At 55.6% G+C, this 9,648-nt stretch overlaps 4 protein-coding genes across 4 annotated transcripts; all 4 read left to right on the forward strand.

The window, feature by feature from the left end:
* Positions 1 to 1,615: 1,615 nt before the first annotated feature.
* On the forward strand, positions 1,616 to 2,851 carry LDBPK_354460 (hypothetical protein, conserved; the record flags this gene model as incomplete). Its single annotated transcript, XM_003864976.1, has 1 exon — positions 1,616 to 2,851. One exon carries the CDS (start codon positions 1,616 to 1,618, stop codon positions 2,849 to 2,851), a length of 1,236 nt encoding a protein of 411 aa, XP_003865024.1.
* Positions 2,852 to 3,862: 1,011 nt separating this feature from the next.
* Positions 3,863 to 4,483, forward strand: LDBPK_354470 (hypothetical protein, conserved; the record flags this gene model as incomplete). The annotated part of the gene is made up of 1 exon (XM_003864977.1): positions 3,863 to 4,483. One exon carries the CDS (start codon positions 3,863 to 3,865, stop codon positions 4,481 to 4,483), a length of 621 nt encoding a protein of 206 aa, XP_003865025.1.
* A 2,507-nt stretch (positions 4,484 to 6,990) lies between these two features.
* LDBPK_354480 (amino acid permease, putative) lies at positions 6,991 to 8,544 on the forward strand (the record flags this gene model as incomplete). Its single annotated transcript, XM_003864978.1, has 1 exon — positions 6,991 to 8,544. The coding sequence occupies one exon, from the start codon at positions 6,991 to 6,993 to the stop codon at positions 8,542 to 8,544; it is 1,554 nt and encodes a 517-aa protein (XP_003865026.1).
* Positions 8,545 to 9,100: 556 nt separating this feature from the next.
* LDBPK_354490 (mitochondrial phosphate transporter, putative) lies at positions 9,101 to 9,646 on the forward strand (the record flags this gene model as incomplete). The annotated part of the gene is made up of 1 exon (XM_003864979.1): positions 9,101 to 9,646. A coding segment is annotated over one exon (546 nt), but the record flags the coding sequence as incomplete, so codon positions are not given.
* Positions 9,647 to 9,648: the final 2 nt, after the last annotated feature.

The following is a 9,648-nucleotide window of genomic DNA, read 5'->3' on the forward strand; positions in this document are numbered from 1 at the left end:
CGGTGGGGACCGTGGCGGCTTCCGCGGTGGCGATCGCGGAGGTTTCCGTGGTGGTCGAGGCGGTGACCGTGGCGGCTTCCGTGGTGGTCGTGGTGGCGCCCCGCAGATTGGTCTCAGTACTCCTTCGCTCAACACGATAAACCAGAGCGTCAAGCTCGGCAGCGACAGCGACTAGGCAGCTTAGGTGATTGAGAGATGCGTAGCTGCGAAACTGTTGAGGCGGTGAGCAGCTTTGGAGTGTGTGCGTGTGTGTCGTGCATGTTTCGACGTGTTGTACCATAAGATCTAACCCCTCCTTTTTCCGGTTTCGTTTTGTTTTCTGTCACCCGTCCGAAGGAGCACGAAGAGGAGCACCAAGGACAGGAGGGGGGCAGGGCTTCTTAAACAAGAATATGTCCTTTTTCTATTAGCTCTGTAATTACTAATGGCTAATGATGCGCTCTATCGTCCTACAGCGACTCCCCTCTCCCAACTCTCTTGAGCGCGCACCCTCCATGAACAAGTGTCCATTACGTGCGTGTGCGGTTCTCACTATCCACTTCCTGTGTCTTTTCTTTTGCACGCTTTTTTATTGTAGGCTGGGGCGTTGCCCAGCTCTTCTTTTTGTTGCTGCGCCTTGCATCCCTTTTTTTTTTTTTTTTTTTTTTTTTTTTTTAGGCAAGAGTAGCGGAGGTCATCGATTGCAGCGAAAAAGGGGGGAAGCAGAGCGCGTGCTTGTGCGTGCGTCAGTTTTGTGCCCATCCTCAGCCCCCTCTTCTTTCCTACCTGCTCTCCCGCACACTCGATTTTTCATCTCCGCCCCTCCCACGTGGATTGTGAAGGTAGTGAAGGGCAGCATTCTTTTCCAAAAAGAAATGAGCATAAGGGATGCAAAAGGATCAATCTGAAGGGTAAAGAGAGGCGAACATGCGTGTCGATTTTACAAAGCAAAAAGAGGAAGCGCGGGCGATGGAGAGGGTGCTTACAACTGAAAGGCGGTCATTAGTATTTACACATGTGCAGCGGTCTAGGATGAGGTAGCGTGGTCATCTCCTTCTTGCGGGGCGAAAATGAGACACTCAGTTTCCGTTGATTCTCGAAAGTCTCTCATAAGGTGTGCACAGCAGCTCAGGTGTGTTGAAACACGAGGCTCCGTCAGTCACGAGTTGTTGATGCTTACGCCTAGAGGATAGGCGAGACGAGCGACATGGAAAGGGGCTCTGGAGCGCAGCTGCACCGCTGGAATCAGCAGCACCAACAGACATACAAACGTAGCAGGCTGCAAGTAGTAAATGCTATTGGCAGCGAAGAGCATGGAACGTTTTCCTCGCGCCTCTCCTCCGGTCATCGCAAAAGATCTTTTGGCGCAGCAGCACATCGTGTCGTTTTGATGATGTAAAAACGTGCGTTCTGTGAGACGCTGCACGGGTTCTCCCTTGCCGAATATCGACTGCTAATTTTTCTCTCCCTGCGCCACTTTTCTTCATGCACTTTCTCTCCTGCGCCGCTGCCTTTCTGCTCGCGTTTCGTTTCGAGCGCTTGCTATGGGGAGGAAGAATATCACACAAGGCAGGAGAAGCCTTTATTTTGTCCCCCTCGCTCTCTCTTTGCCATTTTCCACCTACTTCAGCAGCCAATGTCGTACTCCTCCACAGCAACGCCCGGCGGCACGGCGGCAACGGCAACAGCGGGTAGCACCAAATGCGGCAAAAACAAGGCTGGCGGTTCGTTGGCCGCCGCTGCGTACGAAAAGAGTCAGTACGACATCACCAACGTCACCTGGGGGACTCTAGAGCCTCGCTTTGACGAGCTCGTCGCGCTCATGAACACCCCCATCACTGGCGTCAACGCGCTCACGGTGCGCGCCACGAATCGACAGCGGATCGGCAGTGCGATCGCGGCCCTCCTCGATAAGGCTCAAGAGGAGTGTCGACAGCTTCTGCTGGATGGGGACGCTGAGGCGGCCGAGAAGGCGGGTGTGCTCGTGTTGCGACTGCGGGAGAAGTTCTACAAGCCGAATCACGTAGAGCTGATACCGGCCTATCTGCACCTTTCCCGCACAAAGCAGTTTCTGAAGCGATATGGAGATGCAGAGGACATGCTTTCGCTTGCGCAGTATATTATGCTGAAGCATCCCGACGAGGTCACGCTCACCATGAAGGCCGACGTGCACCAAGCATTCGGGCTCCTTTATGCGGCGGACAGCAAGCTGGAGGCAGCGGTGCAGCAGCTCAGCCGAGCAACCTACTATCTCTCTCTACTGCACGGGGCGCGGCACGTTCTCACTACATTCAGCTACTTTGACCTCGGCAACCTGATGGCCTCGAAGGCCAGCATGGAGAGTGCAATGGCGCTCTACGACGCTGTGAAGGAGATTTGGTATGCTCACTTGGTGAAAGCGTTGGCGGACGTTGTTGCGCGCCGCGAGGACATGCAGGTGCAGCTGAAGTACAGCGAGAACACGCCGGCGCAGGAGCTGCGAGAAGTTTGCTACGCCACAGCGCACGCTTTCGGTCGCGAGAACTTGGCGGATGCATCCAAGATGTTGCATGGCATCGCCCGCATTCAGCAAAAGCGCTTCCAGAGCGCCCACCCCAGCACCGTGCGGGCAGAGTTCATTCTGGGGCTTTTTCTTCTCTGGACAGACAATGAGCCGGAGGCACAGGGGCACCTGGCGAATGCCCGTGTCGCCTCGCAGCACTTCTATGGCCCACGTCATCCAGTTGTGCAAGAGATCGAAGACTGGTGTGCGAAATTCGACCTGAGCTACGAGAATACGGAAGACGAGCTTGCCAAAGGTCAAGAGGCGTCCGCTCTGGACACAGCGGCGACAACGCACGACGACGAAGCTGAAGCGCCACATATATTGTGAAGCACTGCAGCGAAAAGCCGTCTCTGAGACCGTACCTGCTTTCTTTTTACTGGTATGTGTCGTAGGTGCTGCTGGTCCTTCGCCCCCACCCCTGTGCTGGTGTGCAGCTCTGCGACACCCGTACGTCATCGCTCAGCTTACCGCCGCCCAGCGCTTCACAGCAACTTCCACCATGCACTTCTGCTGCCGATCCTTGCATCCTCCGCCCAAGAGATTGCTTGCTCTCTTGTGGCGTGTATGTGTGTGCGTATGTGTGCTGGCGTTAGGAAGGCTCTGTTTTCCCTGTTTTTCTCCCTTCGATGTGACATACTCGCATAAGAGCGACTCGCTTATCACGGAATCGCCACCGTTGCTGCCGCCATTGCGGCCTTTCTTCAGAGCGTTTTCTCGGCGAGGCGACGCCCTATGCATACAGGCAGAGCAATAAAAAAAACGCAAGCGCGGAAGCCTGCTGCTTAGCGAGGGGTGATTAAACGGTAACAACGCCTTGGGATGCCTGTTGAAGCCAGAAACCACGTGAAACGGTGAGATGGCGGTATTGAGGTGGACCAGAGACAGAGAGAGAAGATGCGGCCAAGGTATGGCAAACACCACGACGGCCGACTGCGTTGCACTATTGGGCTTTACCACGGTCACCTTTCCTTTGTTGCCTTTGGTGCACAGCTCCGACTCGCTTTCCCTTTCTAGCCCCTTCACATACGCTCTCATGCACCGAAGTATATATGCAGCGTGAGCGCGTCGTCGGTGCACCTTCTTTTCATCTCCGCTTGCTCGCTCCCTTGCCCATCTCTGCTGCTCTCATCCACGAACACTTGTCTGCGACACCCCATGCAATAGTAGATTTCACTCTAAACCTTGCTCTACTTTGTCTTGGGTTTCTCCTACCTCTGCTCTCCCCACCCCCTTTACACATTTTCGCACGCACACTCACGACTCACCCGCTGCTTGTCGAACGCGCTCCTTCCTCGCTCTTTTTCCAGCCCTTTAGCATCTGCTTCAGAGTACGTCACCATGTCCGTCGAAAAACTCTACGACATTCAGTTCCAGCTGAAGTTCACGGCGAAGCAGTTCCTCAAGAATGCTAGCCGTTGCGAGAAGGAGCAGAAGCAGGAGATGAACAAGTGCAAGCATGCAATGGAGAAGAACAACATGGAGGGTGCCCGCATCTATGCCCAGAACAGCATTCGCAAGAAGAACGAGGCGCTCAACCACCTGCGCCTGTCGGCGCGCATGGATGCCGTCGTGGCCCGGCTCGACACGGCTATCAAGATGAAGATGGTGACCAAGAATATGGGCCAGATGGTGAAGGGCATGGACAAGGTGCTGCAGTCGATGGACCCTGCCAAGATCAGTAGGCTGATGGACACCTTCGAGCAACAGTTCGAGACGATGGATGTCACGTCTGCCTACATGGAAGGTGCTATTGGCCAGAGCACGGCGGTCACCACACCGGAGGACGAGGTGAACAACCTCATGTCTCAGGTCGCGGATGAGCATGGCCTGGACATTCGTGAGCAACTCAACGACGACCTCCAGATCAAGAACACCAACCTCACCGCGCAGAAGGCGGAGGAGAAGCAGGTCGAGGAGGACGACTTAGAGGCAAAGTTCGCACAGCTGCGTGGACGTTGAGGCGGCGCGGTTCAAGAGAAATGTCGGAGAGGAAAAGGTGTCCCGGAGCTGTATCATGCACCGGAGGACGCCCGCATACACGCAGATGAGCGCTGGAAGCGAGAGTGAAGCACACCTACACGCGGACGCACACCCGCACGCTCCTTTCCCTTCATAGCCACGGGCAAACGAAGAGCAGGCCTTGTGTGTACAAGCAATCTTTATGCATTCCGCAAGCGAAGGGAAAGCCACGTGAAAGCGTTGGCGGTGGTGCGAAGTGATCCCTGTGTGGATGGTGGCGTAGTGTTGCTACCTCTTTTCGTCTCATGCACGCTCTATCCGTAACTCTTGTAAAATTGTATCTCCTGCCAAATTGCACTATATTAGTGGATAGCGCGGGTCAAGGGGAGTGCGGGGAGGCAACGGAGCGGCGAAGAGTCCGAAAACGAAGACAGAGATTTTCATGTCATTATGTGACACTCAAAACACAAGAAAAAAGTCGTTGTGGCTCGGTGTGTCTACACAGTGCACTGCTGTTGGTTTCCTCTCACCTGAATTTTTTGTCTTCCACGCTCTCTCCCCCTCGCTGCACAGGAGGGAGGGGGGCTTGTTTTCGCTGCTTTTGCCGCTTTCGCTCGTTGTACATTTTTGTGCGTAGGTGGTGCTATCGAACGATTTCCTAGTCACCTCGCTTTTCTTTTTTTTTTCGCTCTGAGCTTTTCGCCCGTCTGGCGCGCGTGAAGGTATGGACTGCTTCGTCATCTTTTCCTCTTCCCTGTGCTCTACCCTGTCTGTGTTCCGCGCTCGCTCGGTGTGCTTCATTGACTTTTCCGCTCAGCAAACTCGTGGTGCCTGCCTCTCCCCTGTCTTTTTCGCATGCCTCGCAATGCGTACACGATGCGCGGCATTATGTTAACGCTTCACAGAGTTGTCCAGTGTTAGGGTCATATTATCCAGTCCCAAGCATGCACGAACGGAGTCACACACACAAGCACAAATTCCCGAAACAAAAGGGCAGCGCCTGTGAGCGTTCTCAGGCGAAAGACGGGCAGAAAGCGCAGGCACACTCTCCTATTTTTTTTTATTGTTGGGTAGGAAGGGGAAGGGTTTTTTTAGTTGCTTGCTGAAGCTGTGTTCTTCTGTCTCTCGTTGTTCTCTTTGATTTTCGGCCACCCTCATACGAGCCACATGCGCACAAGTACTTTACCATGTCTCTGTGTTTCTCTGGCTCCATCATCTCTCTCGCCTGTCAGCACAGCCGTGGTTGTTTTCCTTTGGAGGCTCTTCTGGAAACGAAAATGAAATACGCAGGACTAACGCGCCGCAGTGCGCAGGCGGGCGTGCTTGCCGCTTTCTTCGTTCCCGCGTTAAGCTCGACTTTCCTCTCCTCACGAGTGCAGACACCCTGGTGCGTGGGTTTCTCAAGCTCCTCGCTGGCTCTCTGCACCCCGCCCCCCCCCCAACCTTCGCCACAACGGGGCTGTGCAGAGGGTTCTTTTCTAGGTCCTTGGGGAGACTGGAGTTCTGGAATTGAAAGATAAATGCCGGAAAACGGACGAGAAATCGCATCGATAAAGTCTTTGATGCCCTACCAATCGTGCCACCGCTTCCACGTCCCGCTGTTGTTGCTCTTTCCTCACTTCTCTCCTCAGCACAGACATGGGCACGTGGGCATTTCCTTTGGCCCCCGACCCACTCCACCCTCAGTACAGAGCGGCAAGCGCACAGGCACACGCAAACACACACAAAGAAAAAAAGAGTTATCTCCCTCTAACGTAGCGTGTGTGTAGAGGACACAAAAGACAGAGGAAAAAGACTCGACCCGACGACCTGATACACCGTGATTGAATCAGGTGGCACACATCTTACATGGCCAGCCATCGGTGCGTGGTGACGACAAAGGAAGAACCAGCTTGATGACTTGGTGGACAGCTGTCTCCTCTACCCTGTTGTTGTTGTTTTTTGTGTGTATGTGCGTGTGTGGGTCTCTAGCTCACTTTTGTTCCTCCTTGTGCAGCGCTCGCTTGCCGCACTTCCTCTGTCGCTCACCCTCCAGGTTTTATGGCCCTCCTTGTGCTTTATCCGAGCGAGGCGAAAAGGCAGAACTTCCCTGACGCCCTTCTCATCGTCTGACGTCTCCTCGTCGTCTCAATAGTGAGTCTGGGACGCTTTCACTTGTGTATCCATTTGTTTTTTGGTTGCCACACAACTCCAGTGCCACAAAGAGCGAGCGCACGAAAAGCGAAAGGTACTGTGGCTCGCTCGACTTGTGCCCAAGTGCGCTTTCGTGAGCGCACGGATGTGAACGTGTGACGATTGAGTGCCGCCCCTTTTCTTCTCCTTGGCAGACACGAAGATACACGCTAGCCTTCTATCCACCTTTTTCTTTCGCAAGCGGGTCCGTGGAACGCTTTACTCGGCTGTTCTCGCTTGTGGATTTCTCATATCGCTCTCCGTTTTCTTGCGAGGCTCTCGCTAATAATTTTTCTGCGTTCCCGGAGCTTCACTTCGGAGAGGGTCGCGGGCTCATGCAGCGGACGCCGCTGGTGTCGTCGCATGGTCGCAGCGCGTCTCCGATCGTGCGCTTCAGCAGCCCATACGTGAAAAATGTGGTGCGGCCCAAGGCAGTGCTGACGACGCTCACTCTGCTCGGGGTCATCTACACCGCCAGCATCAGCGGTGGCTACGGTCTTGAGGAATCCGTCAGGGCTGGCGGCCCGCTGCTGTCCATCCTCTTACTATGCTTCATCCCGTTCGTCTGGGGCATTCCTGTGTCGCTGTGCGTGGCGGAGCTGTCCTGCGCTATTCCGTCGAATGCCGGACCGATCATGTGGGTCAACTGCGCCTTTCCGTCGTGGATGACGCTCATGACAGTGCTGTGGACAGCCTTTTTGAACTCCGTCGACAACAGCCTGTACCCCGCCGTCTTCGCCGACTACTGCGCTACGCTGTTTCATCTCGGCTGGTTGGAAAGCGCGCTCGTGAAGGTCATCTTCCTGTGTATATGCGCCGTCATCAACGTCGTCGGCGTGGCGCTTGTCGGCGTCCTCAGCGTCGGCATCATGTTTATCACCATCCTGCCCTTCTTCGTAATCTTCTTGCTGCAGTTGCCGCACGGCCTCAACTGGAAGCGCATTACGTACATTCCGGACAGAATCGACTGGGCGGCGTTTCTCCCCGTCGTTGCGTGGAACTTCTCCGGCTTCGACTCGGCCGGTAACGTGATTGAGGAGGTGCAGAACCCGAACCCGACCTTCATCCGCGCGCTCATCATCATGATCGCCGTGGCGCTGGCCACGTACATCCCGCCCATTCTGGCTGGTGCCTCAGCCGAGAAGCTGAGCCACGTCAGCTTCGACCAGTGGGGCGATGGCTTCTGGGTGAAGGTCGGCGAGGCGGTTGGCGGGACCCCGATGGCAGCGACTATCATGGTCGGCGGCACCATCTCAACTCTTGGGCTCATGACCACCCTTCTGGCGACAACCTCGCGATCGCTGGCGGGCATGGGAACGCTGAACGCGTTTCCATCGTTTTTTTCAAAGTGGTTGGAGAAGTACTCGGACACCTACAGGACCCCGGTAAACGCCATCCTCGTCAACACCACTGTCACGTGCGCTCTGTCTCTCTGCCTGACCTTTCAAACGCTGGTGCAACTGGACCAGGTGCTCTACGCGTTGCGCCTCATCGTCATACTTTCTTCCTTCTTGAAACTGCGTCTCACACAGCCACTGCTGGAGCGTCCGTACCGGGCTCCTGGCGGCAAAGCTGCCGCCGTCGTCTTGGCTGGTGTCCCCATCACCTTCAGCGCGTTTCTCATCGCCATGACCATGACGGGCGGACCATTCGTCTTCTACAGCAGCGTCGTCCTCATCGCTGGCACTGTTGTCGTCTCCTACATCACCGTTCGCTTTTTCCGCTCCGACGGATTTGAGGGGTCACTGGTCGAGGAGTACGAGGACGCGGACATGTCCACATACGGTACGATTCTGGAAATGGAGTCCTCCGAGTGGCGCCTACTTCACCAGAGGCACACGTTTATCGACTGTCCGCCTCGCATCGACGTTGCCCGCCTTCACGCTTGAATCGTTCATGCATGTATGCAATAACACACCTGGAGGCGCGTAGGAGCACAAGAAGTGAGGAAGAGAATGTACACGGACACGAGTTTATCAGACCCTACATCCCCTCGCACGGCCTTTGGGGCATTGCGGACGGATCGCGCGCTCACACATCTTTGCTTTCGCGTTGCTTTCTTTCCCACATCTCCGCGTGCTGATGCGCAGTGCGCACGAAAGCGCCTTCGCCCCCTTCACCCACTCTAATGACTCTTTTTGTGCTCAGCATCTTCGACGCTCCGTATCACCCCTCCCCACCTCTTCGCTCACGCCCTCTCCTATCCGTCATCCGTCACATTTCAGATTCTTGTGCATTTCCCACCCCCGCACACGGCTCTGCATCCCGGCGTCACTCGCGCAAGGCTTGTGCACCGCTCAAACTCACCGATCCCGCTCCCTCCACCTGACCTTGCGTTTCCTTTAGGAGCAACTCTCCTCTACCGATTCGCGTCTGCTCACCACCGCGCATTCTCCGTCTCCTGGCACCGCAGCTTACCAATTCCACCACACTGCTGGCATTGCAATGCGCTCCGCCATCGCAGCGCAGCCAAAAGGGTGGGACGCGCGCTACGTGAACCCCAATCACCCGCATGACACCTCTTACTATATGAAGTGCATCGGCGGCGGCATCCTCGCCTGCGGTACGACCCACACGCCGCTCTGCCCTCTCGATGTCGTAAAGTGTAACATGCAGGTGAGCCCCGAGAGGTTCAAGTCTCTCGGCCAGGGGCTGCAGATGGTCATTCACCAGGAGGGCTACGGTTCGAAGGGCCTGATGAAGGGATGGGCATCCATTCTATTTGGATACTCAATTCAGGGTGCCTTCAAGTTCGGTCTCTATGAGTACTTCAAGGACCTCTACGCGAACATGGCGGGCCGGGAGAACGCGAAGAAGTACGAGGGCATCATCTGGCTTGCCGGCTCCGCATCTGCGGAGTTCTTTGCTGATATGGGTCTGTGCCCGTTCGAGATGACTAAGGTGAAGGTGCAGACGTCGCCGAAAGGAACCTTCCCAACGGGCATGCTCGCTGCCATGGCCTCCATGCGCGCCGACCCCTCCTCCGGCTTCCC

The sequence above is a fragment of the Leishmania donovani genome, chromosome 35 (assembly GCF_000227135.1).
Source record: "Leishmania donovani BPK282A1 complete genome, chromosome 35".
NCBI classification, from domain to species: domain Eukaryota; phylum Euglenozoa; class Kinetoplastea; order Trypanosomatida; family Trypanosomatidae; genus Leishmania; species Leishmania donovani.